Genomic DNA, 21,816 nt, shown 5'->3' with positions numbered 1-21,816 from the left:
CAAGACATCAGGAGATGTTAAAACACTTCCTGGGATGGACAGTAGGCCTTTGAATAGGGCCAGTGATGTAGTCAACTCCTTTAATGCTTGTCTATTTCTTAAAGGAAACTGTATTGTTACATGATGATTCACTCAGTTCAATTCTTATCTGAAAATTAAAGAAAACTACATTCACCACTTACCTGACTAACCCTCTGTGAGCGATGATGACCTATTTTGTTACTCTTGCTTTTTCTGAAAACCAATTATACCCTTTTCCTCAGGGATTCAAATTCAACTCCAAACGGAGTATTAAATGAAATGAATTTAATGATCTCAGCCCAGCCCCCCACCCCAGGGCAGCCAAGCCGTGTCATCAAATCTGACAAGATAAAATTTGGTACGATTAACAGTCTATTTAGGAGCAATTTAAGGTGGAGCTAAAGCAACAGGCACGCAATTCCCTTGCCCAAACCACAGAGGGTGCTGTTGAGTCTTGGTAGGAGTGTGGTTCTCACTTCCACAGCTGGGAGAGAGACTCCCTTACTGCTCTGCTCTCCTTTGTGGACAAGTTTGCCTTTCCTGAAGCTAGCTCTCCAGGGAAATGAATAATCATCAGACAGAAATAGAAGGCTTAATTTGGTACCAAAATTGGGAGAAAGCATATGGATCTCAACTGAGAACGTTTAAGAGTGAACAACGTTTTTAATGAGAAAAACAATCTTCAGTACAATTCAGTTTTATTTAACACACGTTAAGTACACAGGGACATTCAGCACATATAGAATCTGTTAAGTGGAGTCATCAAGAAATGCCTTGAGAGGCAGACATCTTATGTCACGTGCTGTACACAGTGAGTGAGTTCAATCATTACATTTTCATACAGGTATCGCATCATCTTTCGCTTGTAAATTACCAGTGAAGCCACATATGTCTCTATGTTTACAAGGACAGGTCCAAATACAGTGCCAACAAGATCAATAAGACACCAAAAGCGTACACTTGGGATGACAAGGTAAAGTTTACCTCAGTGCTGAGAAAATCTGAGCTGTGATGAAGTTTGCAACTGTGGTTGTCAAAACAGCCAAGGAGAGATTGGTGTGAACAAGAATGCAGGTGTTGGTTTAGCAGTTAGAGGTGTCTGTCTCGCCGTCGGATACCATCCACCCCAGAGTTTTACACTGTAATGCTCTAGGGGCCAACAGTTTTGGTCATCTGTGCAGCCCGGCTGTGTGGCCAGCTGGCCGAGGCCCACTGCCCAGGTATTTGGCTCCTAGGGCCCTCACAGCTTTGTTCTAACCCTCCATGGGGTGTGCCGTCCATGCTTTGGGGTGGCCTGCCCGCAGTCTCACACCTTCCTCCTGATGCCCTGAACATTCTGTTTAAAAAAAAAAATCTCTAAGGTATACTTTTACACTTCATCATTCCAAAGCAGCTTTGTAGTCTAGAATAAATTAATCCCCATTTCAGTTCATAAAGTGAACACGTGCTAGGTACTCGCACTGAAGACTCGGGAAACCACTGGAAAAACCGAGAGCACCTCTTGTTCTCCTCAGGTTTCTCTAGCTATATCGGGCACAACAGCATGTTCACCAAACAAAGCAAGTCTACGTTGTATAGTTGTGAGTTTCTTCCTGGGAAGCTACATATATAATCTTTATAAATACAATGTACATGCATTATGGCATAAATTCACTTTTTAAGAATACGTAAAGTCTAAAACCAAGGTATAGGATGGGTTTGCCATCACTAGAAATGACAAACTTCATATCGATATGAAAGAGATGTTCTAGTGGTCTTAATTTCCTAACATGTTCTTTAGAAATCTGTTTCAATAAAATAACAGATGTATTTGTTCCTGGGCTGTGACCCTACTTTTTTTGTATATTATATAAACTCTGACAAGCTATGCTTTTTAAATTAGACACTCCCGTTATCATTTTGGTTGCTTTGTAAACTTCACGTATTTTTTCTGAATTTAATAAATCATTTTCTATTTTTGTATTTAATAAACCATTTTGCCCAATTAACCAACCAATCAACAACCAACCAACCAACCAAATCCCCAACTATATACAGAGCAAGGTTTATTAGGAGCAAGTCATCCAAAATATTATTTTACAGAATTTTTTTTTTTCCATTACTATGAGCAAGAACCAGCATAATCTGACATAAGGAGAAGAAAGTGACCTAGTTAAAGCTTACCTGGAAGTGTGATGAACACCCTACTGCAATGTTCGGATAGATTCGGAAAGATTGAGAGCCTCCACATTTGTATACACAGTTAGCCCTCCGTGTACTCTGCCATTTTACATCAGGGACTTGAGTATATGTGAATTTTGGTACCCTCAGGGGTCCCGGAACCAATCCTCCACAGATAACCGAGGATGACTGTATGCTCCTGAATGCTTGTGCCATAGTTAATAATTTTCTAGGATACTTGTTTAAAAGAAATGCTGTCTTAGCTTTCCTTTAACTGATCAGTAGTAGTTTGAAGGCTGAATTGTAACTATTACATGATAGCTGACTTACGGGAACTGCAGGTCTGTGAAGTTTCTGGAAGGAAGGGGTAAGCTCTTTCTTAAAAAGATCTGTAGCCAACGAATCTTCTTTTCAGGTATACGCTATGCTTTCAAACTTGGTTCTTTATTACAAAAGTCCATTTAAGAGATTATAGTGACTGGATAAGTATATTAACTAGATCATAAGTAGTGATCATTTTGATTTTGAGCTATTAAATACAGTATCACTTAAGCGGGATATGAGCATTTTAGAAGGCTTGGTGTCTGGGAAACTGTAGTCTCCACAAGGAAAATTTGTGTGTGTGTGTGTGTGTGTGTGTGTATTTTCTCATTAATCTCCAATCGGTTAGGTGTTAATAAAGAAGGTAGTGGCTAAACCCTAGGAAATTGGATTGAGTAATTGCCTAGCAATCTCCCGGAGAAAAAAACCCCACGTAAACACAGAATCTTTCTGGTAAACAATAGCACGTTTTAGGGAATCCAAAGGAAAATAGTGTCAATAATTAGGACTGCCACATGACCTCAAAACCCAATGTCAGAACAACCAGCTTCCAACAGCATTCAGAGGTGGGGTTCAGCGTGAGGAAACCGCTGATCGGGGCTGGCAGTGCAGTCACAGTGGTTGTTGATTTCCGGGCTTCTGGTGCGCCGAGCAACGGGGCCGCTGCGGCGGTGAGAAGCGACCTGGGGACGGGACGGCCACGTCCTGCGGAGCGACGTGTGCATGCCTCAGTCAATAGGTGGCACGAGCAGGAGTCTGCCCCCGGGGACCATGCGGAGGGACACAGACCCGGCTGTGCCCCCCATGACCCCGGCGGGGGTGGGCACTGAGGAAGGACGGGACTCTGGGCTTGGAGACCTGGGGGAACGGGGACGGGACGCAGACACGAGCCCTAGACCATGAAGCGGTGCTCCCTGCCGTCGTGGGCCATGAGGATGACGTTGCGATTGGAGGTCCAGATGAGCCGGGCCAGCCTGAGGGCATTGTGGGAGCCGGGGGACGCCGGCTGCACGGGGGGCACCTGGTAGGTCTTAACACAGCGCAGCTGGGGTGCCGAGTTCAGCATGCCGATGCTCCCCAGCAGGGAGGTGTTCATCTGGAGGGACACGGGGACAGGAGAGCACACGTGTCACTGCAGGAACCGCTTCCCTTTCCCCGCCACAGAGAGGGGTTCGAGGGACACACCCTTGCGGTCACTTTCTCCTCCATCATGAGGCTTCACGGTCATCTAAGAGTCTATTGTTAACCTCTAAAGGGCTCCTTTCAGTGTATTTGAAATTGTTCTGATGCTGTTACAGCAAATGCGTAAACCCAGAGAGATTTTACCTGGTGGGTAGAACTGGACAGCAGGAAAGCCCATCCATCTTTAAGAAGGCAGCTAAGTGATACATTTTAATAAAACGGTTCAATCAGACAATATTGGGAAACAGTGGGTATTTCAAATGGCAGACTTTTCTGTTCTTTAGTAATAATGCTCACTGCATCCCCTGAAGAATGAGCCCCCAAAGACAAGTTTGGGGACTTAGAATTCGTTTGAGAAAATGACGCAAAGTTAAGCAGTAGACAGAGTAATAGGTGACCAGATCAAAGCTCAAAACTTACCCCGCTTCTCATCGCTACCCACCACACCTTCCCTCCTCACCTGCTTTTTAAAAAATCCAATCTCTGGAAAGCTCTAGTTTATCTCGAAGGAAAAAACAAGAATCAACCACCTCTCAACACTGCACGTGTGGCCCACTGTTTTGCTGCCACGCTAAAGAAAGCACACTCTAACGCTTTATTGGCAGGATGTTTTTATCAGTTGGTGATTTCTGCTTTTTGGGCAGCTTTTCTGGCTTTGACTTGACTTTTAAGTTCTCTTAATTTGTTCACGTAAATGGAAAATAACATGGAAATTATGGCTCATGAACAACTATGCGTTCATGTCTAAGTGCTAAATGCTGAATGGCCGTTATCTAAGTGAACTGTCATCTGAGCGACTGAGTCTGAAGAATCCTTTAGATTCTAAATATTACTTAACATTTTTTCAATATTCATCTTTTGTGCTATTACAAAGCACGTGGCAAGCACACTGACCATCAGGAAAGAGGGCTTGGGAATAATATTTTTCTTTGCACTAATTTTCATGTCCAGTTCTTCTCTCCAGCAGTACCTCCACCTGAATGTACGTGACTCTAGGGACTTGCGTGAAGCATGCAGAGATTATGCTCCAATGTGTGCACACGGTTGGCACAGGAAACCTTGGCGTGTCCTAGGACATTTAAGGTGTGATATTGCTGATATCATGCTCTGCATTTGGATCAGTGCAAAATATAAGCCATTCCTTTCCCGGCCCTTCTCAGAAGCAGGATGGTGTCAGGGGGTGTAAATCATGGCATCTCTGGCGGGACGCGTGCAGGCTCCACTGACATTTTCACAATTTAAATCATCTTGAGTAATAACCCTTTTAAGATGACTAATGTTACTGATTTTCCTGCATTAATAATAGTGCCGAACACAACACAGAGGTGAAAAAAAATCACTAGTGTACGAGGTCACATTTTAAAACCAAATGTATGATTATCATTAACTCTTTCTGTTAAAGTGCAGTTAACATTTAAAGCCAGGCAGTACCTTACCGTCATCCTCTAAGAACCTCTTTCCTTGCGTCCTTCCCTCCTTTTTCCAAAAACTCCATAAAAGATAAAAATCAGGGCCTTATTGCTTTGTGGAGGTTCCCAAATAGCTTAAATATAAATAATGACGGTGAGCTTGATTTGCTAGTTCTCACTTGTACAAAGAGTAACAGTACATCATTATTTAGTCCTCTTACAGAGCAGATCCAAATGATCCAGAAAATTGCCGGTTAAAATTAACTGGCACCAACAGGCATACTGTGCTTTTAAAAAATCTAATTTCTCAGTTGATAAATAACTACAAAGTATTTTTCATTCTTTATGGATTTTCTATGAAAATGTGTATGGAGCTTGATTTCTGCTGGTGGCTCAAAAAGCTAGGGGCATCCGATAGGCTCTGACACATCCTTATTTTTAATTCCTTCCTTCAAATTTAGCCACGTACAAGAAGTGGGTTGAAGGCTAAAGTGGGCAGGGAGAGAACATCTTACTGGAATGTGACAGGTGGAAAGATTTCCCAAAAAAGTCCATTATTATATCTGCGTTCTCCTTACAAGCTGAATCATCCTTCAAATGATTGATAAATGCTTTGTTAGGGTCAAACAGCCTTCCTGCCTCAGAACAGGGCTATGTGAAATTCTACACAGTACGTAACGATTATGGTAGAAAACAGATGGAAAGACAAAGACTCTCATGTTAACTATAATTTGTTGTTCCTCAGACCATCCTTTTCCTATGATCTCTTCAAATAAGAGATGAATCTGAAGTAGTAAGGGTGGGTATTGATTTTTCCAGTAAGCTCCATCGAAGAACTCTCACCAAAACAACTAGCCATTTTGTTATTCAATATTAATATTTGATCAGAGACTGGCTACAAATTATGCTAAAGTAAAGGCAATCTGAGCCCTGCATGAATGAAAACTACATGGAATTATAATATTTGGTCACATTAGCTTTTTTCTTCACTACCAAGATAATAAATACTCATCGTGGAAAATTCAAACAATAAAGAGAAGTATAAAAAAGAAAGCAAAAATCCCCTGAAATATCATTTCCCAGAGACAATCACTAACCTTTTGGTCAACCACTTTCCAGATCTCCAAGCCTATATCCACATAAGGAGAAGCAGGTTTAAGGAGTTTTACATAAACAGGCTCATATTAAAAGGCAGTTGCACAATCTGCTTTTTTCATTCAACAAAATGTTGAGGGCAATCTTTTTATGTTAATGACTATAGATTTACATCATCCTTTTAAAATGGCTGAATAGTATTCTATTGTATGATGGAATAAAGAAAACTAAATGAAACCAATATCCATCTGATTTATTATTAGCATTCCTGGAAGAGGATACTTAATTGTTGGAGGGTGGTGGTAAAATTCAGGTGAGAGAATGATGGTTGTATTTCATTACTAAACTCTCCTGGCTCAAATACCAATGGATACACTGAAGTGAAATATTCAAATAGTAGGAATACGTTGTTGGAGAATCAAAGGGCTTGAAAGATTGCCAAATGACATCATTTAGCGGCTGAGTATGTAAACGAACTAACGGCAACCATGGCTTTTTCCTTCCCTTTAAAAATAATGCTTCACAAGACCAGTTCTGAGAAGATTATTTTCTGAACACACAGACATACATACAGATGTAATTCATCAAAACAGGAAGTGTTTTAATGCTATTCTCAGTGTAAGTAATGTTGCACCCAAACCTTTTACTAAGTCTCACTTGAGTAATTATCCAACCAGTAATTCTCATTAACACTCATTTCTCAGCAAAGATTTTAATAGCTGATGGCTTTTGTGAGGCTCTATATTAATAAGGCTTCATTAAGTTTTCAAAATATATTGCAGTACATTTACTGGAATCATATAAAAGTATTATCATACATCATTAGACCTAAACAATATGTATATAAATAAATCAGCCAAGCCCATTGGGGGAGAGCCACGGTAGATCTAACACTGCTTTTTGGACTCTCTTTAATTCAAATAAAAACCCACTATACTTCTGGAAGAGGTTTTATTGTATTTTCTTGAGAAAGCTGAAATGATATTTCTGTGTCTTCCACTTAAATTTTAAGACCAAGCTGGGTATAATTTAAGCAGGGAAGAAATGGGCCACATTTTAAATTCTGACATTGGGTTTAGAGGCAAGAAAGACCTGGGTGTTGCCTGAGTTGCTTGGGTGCTCTGTCCACTGAACACACACCCCTGCAAGTAACACAAGGTGCCCCTGGAGAAGAGCGTGCAGACAAGGAAAGGAGCTGGGCAGAGCCGCGTGGACAGACGCGTGGGGTTAAGTGCACTTGGTGAAGCCCAGAGGCAACGGCAGGAGCCTGAACTGGAGGACAGAAAGAGGTGTTTCAAAAAGACAGCATCTAAGGAACGATCTTGATCTCCAGGGTGAGGAAGATGCTAACGATAATTCCATCAATGAGCCGGGCAGCAACTCTGATAAACATAGAAAAAGATTCAAGGAAGGGATGAACATATCCAAATAGGACTCTGAAGACCTAGATAAGGGGGAAAAGGTTTATCCCTTAGACATTCAGGAAAATACTGGGGAAAGTTTCACATCTGGCCAATTTAGGAGGTATCCCTTTATATAAGGAAGTATATTTTCTTAGCAGGAAGAAAAATTGAACAACAAAAAAGAAGAGATCTGGTTTTGTTTATTCCCAAGAATAAAGCATGGGGCGAACACAAGCTCCTGGAAAGCAGGGACCCGAGACTGCTTGGTTCCATGTCCCTAAAGCTAGGCTGGCACCCAGCGCTTCCACACCGGATCCATGCCAAATGAAGGGAGTTTCACATGGACACTCCTCTGGGATTTCAAGAGAACAGGAAATTCAGGAAAATGTGTATCAAAGTACAGTTGGTGTCACAGACACCACTGCGTTAGCAGAAAAGAACAGTTGGTAGAGACACTGTCTACAGGACCAGTGTTGCAAGAGTTGTTTATGGACTTGCTGTGGGATTTCAGTAGAATAAAATACGAGTCCTGGGGTTACCCACTAGGAAAAATGAAGACTCGGTGACATCTCTAAGGAAAAGTTTAATATGAGCCACTTAAGATGCTGGAGATATATTCTGGAAGAAAGGATAATAAGAAAACAGACTGGAAAACTAAATTAGATGAAAAGTAGAAAAGGCTAGGACAGATCTGGAAGTTGTCATGCTTCAATAGCATGTGGTTAATTAAGCAATTTATTGTATCTGTTTTACATTACATTAGCTATTGAGTTTTTAAAAATCATCGTCACGTTGTGAAGTCTTGTTTAAACTTTTATTTGCTTTTTTAGCTTTCAGAGCAATAAACTGAATCTCATAAAACATACTTGCATCCTAGGATAGGTAACAGAATTTTCCATTAACTTGTGGGCGGGGGGGGTTGGTAAGGTTTAACTTTTTTGTAGTTATCAGGAGTAAGGTAATTAAAAAGAAGATGGGATGGAGATTAATCACTGAGGATGAAACAAGTTCTACTGTAAAACTCAGTTGCTCAAATTAATATTCACTGTAATCATAATCAAACAGAGCTGTTCTCATGTACTGCCAGTCAGTGATACTCAGATTTTTGAAAGTGTTTTAATAGCTTGGAAATGAAGAGCATTATGTGGAAATTCAGAAAGCAAACGAAAATGAGATAATACAAATGAGGCATGAAGTTAATAGGAGGCTGCCCTTTCCCCTGTGCCCTGTTGGCGTTGTCTGGATGCCTTGTGTAAATTAACAGCCTGAGCAGTGCTCCTTGCCCCAACTCCTTCCAGGCCAGGCCCTCACTTACATCTGAATGATGCCTACCTCTCTCCAAACACCCACCCCTCCCTACCCTGAACGCCTGGCCCTTCCTTGACGTCGTCACCGTCACCGTGTCTCAGCTCAGGTGTTGCTGCCTCTGTGAAGCCGGCCCACAGCCTTACTCCCAGGTTCCCCCTGTATCGTAATTACTTGCTTATTTACTTGTGTCTCCCTCAGACTGAAAGCTTGGTGAGAGCAGACCCCCTCTTTCTAGGTTGCTAATTGTATTCTCAGTAGCCCCTGCATGCTGGCAGCTGGCACATAATCAGCAAGCAATAAATACTTGATATCTGTTGAAAGAAGGGAGGGAGGGCCCAAGGGAGGGTTGGTGGGTAGGTCACCAGGGAACCTTTCCCAGCAAAAGCGGATCATGCACCACACACCAAGACCCTGCAGCATGTGCACTTACCTGCCAGAAAGAAATGTGGCTGTCTGTGTTTGAGTAGGTGGCAAGATATCGTCCATCAGGGGCAAAGGCCACGGCAGTGATTGGTCCCTTGTGACCGTGGATTGTCTGAAATAAAATTCAGAGTCATTCATCGCATGCATTGCAGAGAACTGCTACGCATACAGACGCAAATACATTCAATGCTGAAAAAGTTACGTCATGGATATTAGAGACCATTATGTTCTCTACTTAAAAATTTAGGTTAGAAAAAGAGGAAAAGCAACCAAAGTTCTCTCATTGATACAGCCAGGGGCTTTGATCTTGTTCTGAGGAGTCCACCTGTCTCCTACTGGGGAGGACAGCATGAGTCCGAAGGAAAAGCATATATTAATGGGCAAACCAATGTGTTAATTCATTTATGTCCATTAGAGGGAAGAATTTTACAATTAATTAGGAAGGTGAAAAACTGATCACCATATCTATCCAGGAACTTCATCTGAAATGAAAAACACTCAAAGCTGTATCATAACATCCCCGTTCTGGAAGGAGTCAAAAACTATAATTTCAACCCCTTAATAATTACACATCTTTCACATTTTATGCTTCATTTCCCACCAATAACACTGTGTTTCAATGCATATGGCCACAATTAGTACACATACATACACGCATGAATTGGAGGTTTGAGCACACATATAAATCAAATGTTATTAAAAACAAGCTAACAGGGATAATTCTAAGCGTTGCCAAATAGCTATCATTGATTTAACCATGAATAAAAAAAAAAAGGATGTTGTATTTTAGACGCGGTCTTTGATAAAAGGTCTTTACTAAGAAAAAATTACACTCACGTTTAATGATATTAATAGTTACCGAAAAGACTGGGATACTTAGCAAATTAGCATAATACTGTATTGTTTCTACACAAACTATTAAAGACCGTATCTCTACCACACGAAGCAATATTCAGTCTGCTTACAACGGGAGGTTGGTCTCCCCTCTTGGTTTAGGAAGGAATGGGGAAATGTGTTCCCTTAAACTAAGGCAATGCTAGGAAGGGTTGTTTCCATCTGCTGTTTCTTGATGACGAGCTGTGAGCCTTGAGTCTTGGTGGGAGCATCAAGCTCACTGCGTGATTCAGGGCTCCTCCACCTCCGCCCTGCCACACCCATACTGTAAATTTCAGTGAGACACTTCTCACAATTCATATCTGAGTGATTACAGTGAGGAAGGGAGACAGGGATGGGGGTGTGAGAACATTCCTCAGTGCTTTTTGGGTTTTGTTCTTTCCTGTCATTAGACAAGGCGCTGTGGGATCCAAAATAATGCCTGTTTTTCAACACTCAGAGGAAAAAAATGTTATACTGGTAGCACTGGGCTTTGGGCTGGCAGAGGACACTGCTCTGAGTCAGACCGCCTGCCTTGCCTTTGGGCTCCACTGCTTACTGCGGAAGCTGGGGCAAGTTATTTACATTCCTTAACCTCAAGGGCACCCATGTCTAGGAAGCAGAGATGACGATGATGATGTCGATAACGATACTGAGAATGATACTGATAATTCCTGCCTCAAAGAGCTTTGTGAAGATTAAATGAGTTAGTACACGTGTAGCCCTCTACACAATGCATGGCACATAATAAGAATTCAATGAATATTATTAATATTTGTGTTACTCCTCCTTATTTAAAGATGATCAGATGAATATACTTGAAAGTTGCTAAGAGAGTAGATCTTAAATGTTCTTACCACGAAAAAGAAATGGTAGTCACATGATGGTATGGAGGTGTTAGATAACGCCAGGGTGGGTGATCATTTTGCAATATATAAGTGTATCAAATCATCACGTTGTACACCTTAAACTCACACATGTTATATGTCAATTATATCTCAATAAAGCTGAAAAAAAACATGACCAGGCAAATGTAAACAATCACATAAATCAATTACTTGAGTATGCCATTTAATGAACCCCCCCAAAAATGCCCTAATCATATACGAAACCAGATTATACATATTGGGTTTGACCTGCAAAATGATTTTTAAAAACAGTTTCTGAGCCTATATTCGAATTCATTAAACATCATTTAAAATCAAGATTTCTAGCCTCTCCTGGAAAAGCCCCGGATTGCTTCCACTCTGGCAATCCTGGGCCTTTGCACGTGGCAATATGGGCCAGACTGAGTGGAGGTGCCCTGTGGGCCTGGGCGTTTGCTCTCATGTCCCAGCCCTGACTCAAGCGGGTCTGTGTACCTAACACCCATGGCCTGACTCCCTTATTTCCTGTCTGGTCCCTCATGGCATTTAATGCAAGCCTTCCATTAAAAATATTTCATTCAAAATAGTTTCTTCCATGCTCTGGGGTACTGGTATGCATCAAAAGTGTGAGCACACTAAAAGCTCCTCTGAAAGCTTGCCCTTCTTGCAAGCCCCCCCTCCACCAAAGCCCAGCTCCACGTAGAGGTGGATTCAACCCTCCTGCTGGAGTTTGGGCCCCTAAATCTCAAAGCAGAATGCTAAGCCTACCTCCTTCAGATTAGTATCCCTCCTTAATCAGCAACCAGAATGTGCTTCAGATAAGAAGAGAGTGCAACAGTGAGTAGGCTGTAAACCAGAAGGTCCAGAAGGATGTACCAACCCAATGGTCTCCTTAACATACCTCTCTGTGAGGTTGGCTAAGATGGCCCTGTAGTAAAGGCAGAAAGCCAGGCACACAGGCTCCTAATATTTCATATTATATCTTCATCCTTTATAGTGTTTGAAACGTCCACTTGAATCCTTCCATGTCAGCTGAAGACACTCTTCATTATGTTATCTCGTGTCTCTAATAGAAGATCCTGTGAATTAAGTTCATCTTGGAATTTTCTGCCAGGAAAATGTTTATCTTTCCAGATAAATTTTGTTGGTTTCTTTTATCATGAAAAGATAATTACACAATCTCACACGAGCTTGCTTTCCTGCCAGGAAACTCAGGACTATATTTATGCTCATTCTAGATGTCTAGTAATAAATACTTCCTCCTCATTTCACTAATCACGGTCCTGTTTTCCTTCATTGTTTTTATTGTCAAGGTTAGATACTGAGTTTAATGTGTAAGTTTCTTTAAAGTCTGTTTTGAACAAAGGGGAACTATACTTTAGCTCAGAACACATCAACACACACACACACACACACACACACACACACACACACACACAGTGTGACACTGCGAGGTGCCCCACAGGCTGTCATTCAAAGCAACATAGAGAAAAACCAGAGTACTGACTGCTGTGTCAGCTGATAGACCTGTTGTCTTATAAGAAAGCAAGTACCACTCATGGTAGCTCAGGGAAGCTCACTATTTTAAATGGTTTGGTACATCTGGTGAGTTCATTACAATCTCAGCCTGAGAGGTGCTTCAGTCCCCAGTGTAATGGAAATGTTGCCATTGTCTTTTGTTCAGAATCTCTGAATTTCTCTCAGATCTGCACAGGCACCACCTGAACTGACTTTAACCCTCTATTCTGGCATTAGATGCAGCTGTGCGCGGATCACAGTGAACTTGGAAGTGCTTTGTGATGGGGCAAACCCAATGGTTTGGGATCTTAAATGCTCAACCAGAAAGAACATTTTCCAAAACAACGGGTTTCAAAGTAAAAGGAGGCTTGGTTTACTTTTTATACGTGGATGAGTATCATATGCCTTGTTATATTTTTAGTCAAAGAAATTGCTGTCTTGAAAAGACAGAAATGGAATATAAAGAAATTAATCTAATTCAAGAAGTGCTATGAACAATAAAAGAAATCAAGCAATTATCCCTAGCAGGAGACAGAGTGCTGAATTGTTAAACACTCTCTCCCCCTTTTTCTTATGAAAGAAAAGGAACTGAGAGGCCTCATTAATAAGGAGCAACGCTTGCACTTACCCAACAGTTTTTAACAGGCACATTCAGTGTGCTCGGCAAAGAAGTATAATTAACCCTGTTGTACAGAGGAGGAGAGACACGGATTTCCAAAATGATTTGGTCAGCATCAATACAAGTTATGACTGTCTAGAATATTCTCTAAAACTGCTGTCTCTTCCTGGAGTTCTTGCTAATTCGGCTTCCAAACGTCAAATTTGAGAATTGAAACCAAAATGGAGGACTCTACTGCACCCACTCTACAGACTGAATGAGATCAAAGAGAACATCTATTAATTTCCAGGTCTCATCACTTCTTTAAAGGGGAGGAAAAAAACCCAGCCAAACAAAATTTCTTACTTGTAACATAAATTCTGAAGAAAAGATTTCCAAATGTAGGTACAATTTTGCTATCAAAAATACCATCACAAGGGAAAGACTTATAAAGGACTGACCCATGTATTTTGTCTAACAGTTATTAAACTAAAAAATAAAAAGGACTTTGACCGAACTTTCACAGCCCCAGGGCCTGTAGGGCCTGCGAGGGAAGGGGCCACCCTGGTCGCAGACCTTCTCGGGGAGCAGCATGGCTGGCTCAGGGGTAAAACAGGCAGTGACAATGTGAGGGGTGATTGAAAGGTCTGCTGAGCTGCAGGTGCGTCCCCAGTTGGCTGCGCATGGTCTCTGAAATTTCTACAAATACAATTATGCTTTCAGTTGAGGCATTTTCCCTAGCGTGTGCTCTGGCAGACAGCAAACAGGACAAACCTGCTTTCATGAGATACAAGCATGGCAGATGCCTTGAGTTTAGGGTGAGCCTGAATGAAGTGCCCATCTGTGTACACACGCAGGAAATAGCTGGAGACAGGCCAGATATCCAGGGAAGTGAGTGCTTAGGAAGTGAGGATGAGCCCCGAAAAGGAAAGGAGAGGTAACAGCAAAGACCTACAAATACCTACATTTTCCTAGGGCTGGTCCCTTACTGATAACAAACAACGCTAAGTGAGGTTCAGGACACGCTCTCCTCTGTACCTGAAGCACCAACCAAACATTTCGCATCTCTTCCCAACGGCAGCCAAAGTCAGGAAAAGGCGGATGAGGAAGGTGGACCAGGGTCTGATTTGCATGCCTTTCTGACATCCCAGTACAGGCTGCTGATTTCCTGGCTGACTGGTAGGGAGGTAACGGCTCAAGGCGGAGGGGAGACAAAGACATTGCTCTGACAGCTTTGTTTGTTAGGCAAGGGGAAGACTCATCAAAAAAGAGCCATTTCAAAAGAGTTGAAAAGTTAAGAATTAATTATGTTCAAGAAAAAATTACCCCTTTCCTTTCTCCGAAGCAACCAATTTGTGAAAATTGTATTATATATTTACGGTTCACCTGCTCAAGGAAACAAATGATTTAGGCAGATGATAACACATTAAAAAAAAAAGTCTCATCTATGGCCGATTAGAAGGCCAGAGTCAAATTTAATTCCCACTATGAAATAAGCCTTCTGCAGCCTTTTTGTGTGTGGGATCTTAAGGCCATATGACGTGGCCAAGAACATTGAAAGGCCACCCATTTTCTTCCATATGTGCACAGGGCTGCCTTAAAGCAGGCCAGATGAAAATCCATTCTGTTTTCGAATCTCTCTAGAGAAGATGCCAAACCCTCCCGTGAGGACCCCCTTTCTGTGTTTAACACTGTGCTGTCAGGAAATTTTTCCTTTTTCAAATCTAAATCCAAAATGCTACAGTGTAGCCTGCTTCCTCTGTTCTAGCCTCAGTAGAGATGGAGAACAGCTGGTCACCAATCTTAGTATGATAACCTTTTATAGACTTGAAGGCTGTTACTGCAACTTGCTCCTTTTTTACTTATTTATTTTTTATTTTCAGGATTTAAAAAAAATTTCAGTGACTATCACGTAACCTTTCCTTTCAGGTCTCATTTTCCAACTCTTAAAATAATTTCTGTATCTTTTCCTTAAACTTTCTCCAAGCTTTCAAATCATGACATCTTAGAGTTGGATGGTATCTTAAAGGTCAACCACGTCTCAAAATGTGGCATTTCAAAACGGACTGAGTGCTGGAACAGGCAACTGGGTGTCGTTATAGTTTCTCATAACACCATGCAGGAGGCCAGGACTATGCTTATTTTATCACAAACCTGCAACCGTGGCTGGAAAAGCTGGTAAAGTTGTTGGCCTGCAGATGGCTGACACCCCGCAGTCCTCATACTTGTGGGGAGAGGCAGGGTTCCTGAGCCCACTGCTATCATGGTAGATGAAGGAAAACTCTTTTCCTTGACCTTAAACAGAGGTTTAAAGATTAGAAGCTGCCTCACCCCTCTTCACGGGTGGGGAAGGAGGTGGATGGTGGCCCCATTGCTCTCATCAGCAGTCTCTCTTCCTGGGGCCCTGAAGGTTTTCACATTCCCATGAGCTCGCCTGTGCCCCCATAGAGGCAATACCTACCTACAGGTACCATAAATAGGCACTTCTTGAGGAAAGAATCATAAAACTAGGGACCCAGCTCTTTGTCAGTTGGGACACAAAATATGGAAACTAAAAGTATTGACCAAAATGGAAGTAGATGGAAAATGCATTCCAAACATTCTCTAGCATTGAAAGGAGCCCAGCTTCTCTTACTGGCTGTACTATCCGTGACTGTGTAAGCATATCCGCCTCGATGCTGCCCTTTGGTGGTTCTACAATGATTCTGAACAGAGATCTGAGCGTTGAAAATGGGTTGTTCAACTCAATAATTTCTTTTCTTGATGGAGGGCCAAGCCAATATTTTTTATTCACATTATGCCAACTCTATATTATAGAGTCAACCCATTGTGGCATTTGCCAATCCAAGGGGTATCGGAACGATTCAATGAATTGAGTTATTTTCTATCACTATCTAACTGAAAAGAATATATATTCAGGGCAAAGGACAAGTAGATATGATATCATTTTAACATCTTAATGGAAAACAGATTTAAGGATAAATATAATAAAGTTCCCTATCTTAAGCTTTATCATAAGATATAATGCCTCCAGTAAACAGACTTTATTCCCTAAAAATAGCTGCAGCATTTACTGTACGTTTTCAGTTACTGAAAGTTACTTAAATGTCATTTGGGAATAAACTGACTGACACTGATGAATTAAAGGAGATTTTTTTTTTTTTTTTTTTGATATCTACATATTGGTAATTCTTAAGACACAGGCAATAGTTTTTGAAATTTCTTTGTGGAGGATTATAACCAGCATGTGTGTGCACAACACACTTATCCAGGAATAGTAAGAATCAAAAGATGCTCAAGGGGCTTCCCTGGTGGCGCAGTGGTTGAGAATCCGCCTGCCAATGCAGGGGACACGGGTTCGAGCCCTGGTCTGGGAAGATCCCACATGCCGCGGAGCAACTAGGCCCGTGCGCCACAACTACTGAGCCTGCGCATCTGGAGCCTGTGCTCCGCAACAAGAGAGGCCGCGATAGTGAGAGGCTCGCGCACCGCGATGAAGAGTGGCTCCCGCTCGCCGCAACTAGAGAAAGCCCTCGCACAGAAACGAAGACCCAACACAGCCAAAAATAAATAAATAAATAAATAAAAATTAAAAAAAACAAAAAACAAAAAAACAAAGCAATGAGCAAGCATCCTTGAGTATATGTATTTATTTATAAATGATATATACCTGTGATCTTTAAAAAAAAAAATGCTCAAGATTGCTTCACTATTGTAATTTAGGCATAAGAATTTCAGATTTTTAGGATACTGAGGCATATATTTTCACTAATATCAATTATACATTATCAAAATTAAATTTAAAAAGGAAGATCTACAAATGAACAAGTAGAGAGTAACCATTTAATAGTTGATTTCCAATCTTAAAATATTGTAGCCATCATAACAGCAACCTCTATGAAAAAAATATGTATTGGTCTTAGGCATAGAGGTTGCTATCCCTTCTATTCAATTGAGGAACTTTTTCAGATTCAAATAAATTTTCCATAAGTCTCACCACTTAAAGTCTTTCTTCCTCTTTTTCTTGCTACAGATAATCAGGAGCTGACCACACATGTGTACCTGTACACACACACACCCGTCTTCTGCTTTACTACAGCAAATATTTTCAGGATGAAGTAACTAAAAATTACCCACTTAAATTAGAATAACTGATGTAGTATGTTTGTATTATATGTGAGACTCTTTTAAGCTAAATAATGATAACAGAAGAAAAAAATCTAGTTTGAGACATAATTCCAACCATAACATTTTTCATATACGTTAACATTTTAAAATAGAGTCATATTTAAAGATTATTCATGGATACTCAAATACTGAATGCCTATATGATTTAGATAAATGTGCTTCAGTTTCCAATAAAAAGGATAGAGAATAAATTAATTGTTATCAACTATTCACATTGCTGGTATGAAATAACTGTAAGACATTTATTAAAGTATAACTTTCTGTAGCTTTTAAGAATATGCAAATGTTTTCTATAGATCTCAGACCCAAAGCTAAGTATTTTTTATCATATTTCTGATATAAATCTATTCAAACACATGCTAGAAGTCTTAAAATGAACAAAGTTTTGCTTTTGTATTCTCAGACTATGAAGATCCTGATAAAAAAAATTCTGTTGTTAAATATTCAAAGGATTCCTGAGAAATTGGACCAACATAAAATGGTTATGTAATTTTTCAAAGAAGACAGGAGAAAATATTCTTAAAGATAATACTGTGCCGCGAAAGTAAAGCCCAATTGCTTCCACTTGGAGTTCCTTAGGACATGAACTGTCGTATCTCTGCGCCCTCTCAAAAGACTGCAGGCCCTTCCATAGCAGCCTTCAACAGACATGCGTCCACATGAACCAGCAGGGACAGCAATCACATTCCTGAGGAATCGTCCATCCAGATGGACCTCAGCATTTTCGTGGGTTCTGATTTGGGTTAAGGCGAACACAGAAGATGGTTTTGGCTAGAGCCTTAGGACAGGGCCTTCACACATGTGCTCTCCCACCTCTCTTTGGCCTGGTACAGTGCCTGGTGACACAAAACTGTCTTATCCAGATTGTACTAATATGGAATTTATAGTTTTCAAAATCACATTTCAAAAGGATCTAATGTTTTCATCATTCCAAAAAGAGAAGTGACTTGAAAGTGTTAATGAAACCTAAAGCATTACATAAATTTCTAAAATTCATACGTGTATTAACCGATATATTACTATATCTTCTGGCTCATATTTATTTTGGAGAATGACAGAGTACATACACTAATAGACAATACAGATTCAAGAATTTTATACTTTTATGTGTGGTTTATTAGGCTCCTTTAACTTATTAAAAGAGAAAATCAGATTAGTTTGGAAAGTAACCTAATTAATACTGACCTATATTACAAGGTCTATTTCTTCTGTTAAGTCAAGACATGCCAAATTAGAAAACTGTAAAATCATCCTCCTATCTTTGAAGTATCATTCCATATTTTTAATATTAAAATAGTAATAAAACAATAAAATATGTAAATTTTTTTCCAAATAGCAACTGAATTTTAAAATATTCCCTGGCAATTACTATGGCAAAATAAGACTGATACTACTTGTCAGCCCTGACTTATTCTTAGACTACCCCATCTTTATCTAGGGGATTAAAATTTGACCTTGTTGCTCTTTTGAATGGGCAAAATTTTCCGAGACACAATTTGCTTATTTGTAAAATAAGGATAATATCTTTCTTGCCTACCTCATGAGATTCAATATTTTTTGGAGAAATGTACTTTAAAATGTTTATCAAGAGCTTATTATGTTATAAGCCCCATGTTAGATATCAGTAGAAAGATGAGACATGGCCCCTTCCAGTGAATCTAGGAGGAGACTGGGACGGGTTGACAGTAAGCAACTAGTGTGTGATATACGAAATGGCATAACAGAAACGTGTGTTGGGTGCCATGGAAACACAGATGAATAAGCAGCAATTTCTGTTCAGGGGTAGATGTCAAAACAAGGTACAGAAAGAAGGTGGTAGTGGAGTTGAGCTTAAAGGAGAAGTTGGCCTGAAGGACAAGACTTGAAAGGCCCAGATCCCAGCAGATAGGTGAGGCAGACCTGTGAGAGTGAAGATGTGGGAGAGGTCCAGGAATTGTCCCTCTGCCACTGGGAGTGTCAGGGGGCAGAGGACGATGAGGAGGGACAGGTTTGGGGATGAGGGAAAAAGCTAGCTATGGCCAGGCTATAAACTGCCTTTTTTTTGTGCTAAGATATTTGGACTTAGTTCATAGTCCCAAACTACACAGGGAGTTTCCCAAAGTTTTTAAATAAGAGAATGGTCAGATCAGACCAGTTTTAGGGAAATTCTGGCAGAGAGAGGAGAGAAATTAGAGAAAAAGGAATGGTTGGCAGGCAAATATAGTAGGTAAATTAAGAGTTGAATGAAGAACTGGATGCGGGCAGGAAAGGGAGGTCCAACTGGGCGGGTGGTGATGCTGTTTCCTGGACAGGGAAGCATAAGAAAAAGAAAGTGCTTTTAGTGGGGATGCGAGGGGTTGGTGGGACATCATCAGGCGGAAATAACGAGCTTAGTTTGGGACATGTAGATATTAAGGTGGAGGGCTTGAGCAGGTAGCTGGAAATATGTCAGAAAATGAGAAAGAAAAATTTGGAGCTCAGAAAAAGATTTATGGAAGGAGAGACAGATTTGGGAGTTATTAGCACACAGACAGCCGCTGAAGGCGTAGATCCTGCACTCAGCAGTGTTCCTGGCACACAGCAGTCTCTCCGTGACTATCTGTTAAATAACTGAGTGTAAGGGGCTGAGATAACCCATGAACAGCAGAAAGAGTGAAAGGAGCAAAAGGATGTGGTTAAAACGACAGAGGACACTACCAGTGTAAGGCGTGGGCAGAAAGGAAAGAGCTGGTCTATTTTACAATTTGTAGACTTGAATTCTCAGTTTTTAACTAATATTTTTAAGTGACAGATTTCAAAGTTGTCCCCAGCGTACAAGTCACTTTTCAGGTAGAGAATTTTGCGATGAATCACTGCAGTTAATACCCAACAAAATTGCTTTGAAGTTTGATAACAATTTTATATTTTAAATAATAACTCTATATCAAGCAATAATTATTTAACTCAGATCAGTAAATAGTTTATTAAAAAGGCAGATTGCTAGGATCAAAAGCATATATTTGAACTTCTAATTCCAAACAGCCAATACTAATCAACTGAGAAAACTGACAGTCCAATTTCTCTAATTTAACTTTGCTTAAATTTCATCAGTTATCCACAAATTTTGATGTTTCAGAAAGGTCATTATACAATAGGGTTAAGACTTCCCTGAGTATAACTATAAAAAGACAAAAAAGATATACTATTAAAAGGAAAGACAAAAAGGATTTAAAATGGAACTTGTATGTCTGTGTATGTGTGTATGCATGTATACACACACATATGTATTTGGTTGCTCACTTTGATATACAGATCCTTTTCAAAAATGAAAGGAGAAATATTTTAACCAAATTAATGATTTATAAAGACTCATATTAATGATCACAATCACCAACTTTGTTCTGATAGAAATTTCACTGATTTACTAGATTCATGAACTAGAATCAATGCAAGATATACTGGATAATTTACTACTAATTATAGTCATACAATGCATATTTAAGCAAGCACTCCCTATAGTTTGGTCAAAGAGAAGTCATTTACACATAAAGGAAAATGAATTAAATATCCTCTTGCTGAGAATAAGCTCTACAGGAATATCTATTTGATACCCCTAGAGTGGGAGACATACTGGCTGAAACCTTTTTATCTTTAATGCAATCACATTGTCTAATGATAAGCCAAACTAAAAGGCCAATTCATTATAAAATTCAATATCAGGACCATCAAACTCTTTAGCACTTAATAAGCAATTAATATTTGTCAATGAAAAAATGTTTTGGTAACACAAGGTGAAAATCAATAACCCTAGCCCACTTGTTGCACTCTGTAGCACTGACAACCTATCCAAATAACTACAATTCTTAAGGGAAACAACTGCTTTGATGTTTTAATTTATGTTCTTCCCAAGGAAACATGAATCCTTTGAAGCTTTTTGTTTATAACTCAGAATGCACTTTGTTAGTAATCTGCTTATAATTGCCATCATGTATGTAACCCACAGATGTGTGTCTTAAAATAACACACTATGACTTATGACAAATACTATTAAAAGCATACTTAATAGTATGCACACTAATTTTATTCACTTTTGAGCAAAAGCATGTAAAACTCAAGCAACAGCCCTCCATTTAATATAATATTTTCCTTTTAGCAGTAAGTATATAAAGAAGGCAGCATGGACACATTTCCGAAGGCTTAATAGATTATATATATGAACTCTGCATTAGCAAAAAGGATTTTTAATAGAAGTATGATTTTTATTTTGGAGTTTTTCTTTAAGAGAATAACGCAAAAAAAGGAAACTAAGTATTACCTATAATGCCACCACTTTTTTTTTGAAGTTCCTGTAATAAAACTGGAAACCCTACCCAACTATTCTTACTAATTAGATCCCAGGCCTCAGAAGAACCACCATGAGCCACTTGGCATACATCCTTCTAGACTTTCTATTAGCTTGTCTTTGAAATCATAAAGTTTAGCAGTTTTTTTCT

The 21,816-nt window shown here is 40.0% G+C and overlaps 1 protein-coding gene across 4 annotated transcripts in view; it reads right to left on the bottom strand.

The window, feature by feature from the left end:
• Positions 1-664: 664 nt before the first annotated feature.
• The window catches only part of WDR7 (WD repeat domain 7), a 357,939-nt gene continuing 336,787 nt past the window's right edge, over positions 665-21,816 (bottom strand). For all 4 annotated transcript variants that reach the window (XM_059894160.1, XM_059894163.1, XM_059894162.1 and 1 more), the window contains 2 exons: positions 9,330-9,434; positions 665-3,598 (listed from right to left, as the gene is read on the bottom strand). In XM_059894160.1, coding sequence (XP_059750143.1) covers positions 3,395-3,598; positions 9,330-9,434 — 309 coding nt within the window. In that variant the 3' untranslated portion in view covers positions 665-3,394. The remainder of the gene's footprint in view (positions 3,599-9,329; positions 9,435-21,816) is intronic.

Source organism: Balaenoptera ricei, chromosome 14, assembly GCF_028023285.1.
Source record: "Balaenoptera ricei isolate mBalRic1 chromosome 14, mBalRic1.hap2, whole genome shotgun sequence".
NCBI classification, from domain to species: domain Eukaryota; kingdom Metazoa; phylum Chordata; class Mammalia; order Artiodactyla; family Balaenopteridae; genus Balaenoptera; species Balaenoptera ricei.
This window is presented reverse-complemented; position numbering and strand designations above follow the sequence as displayed.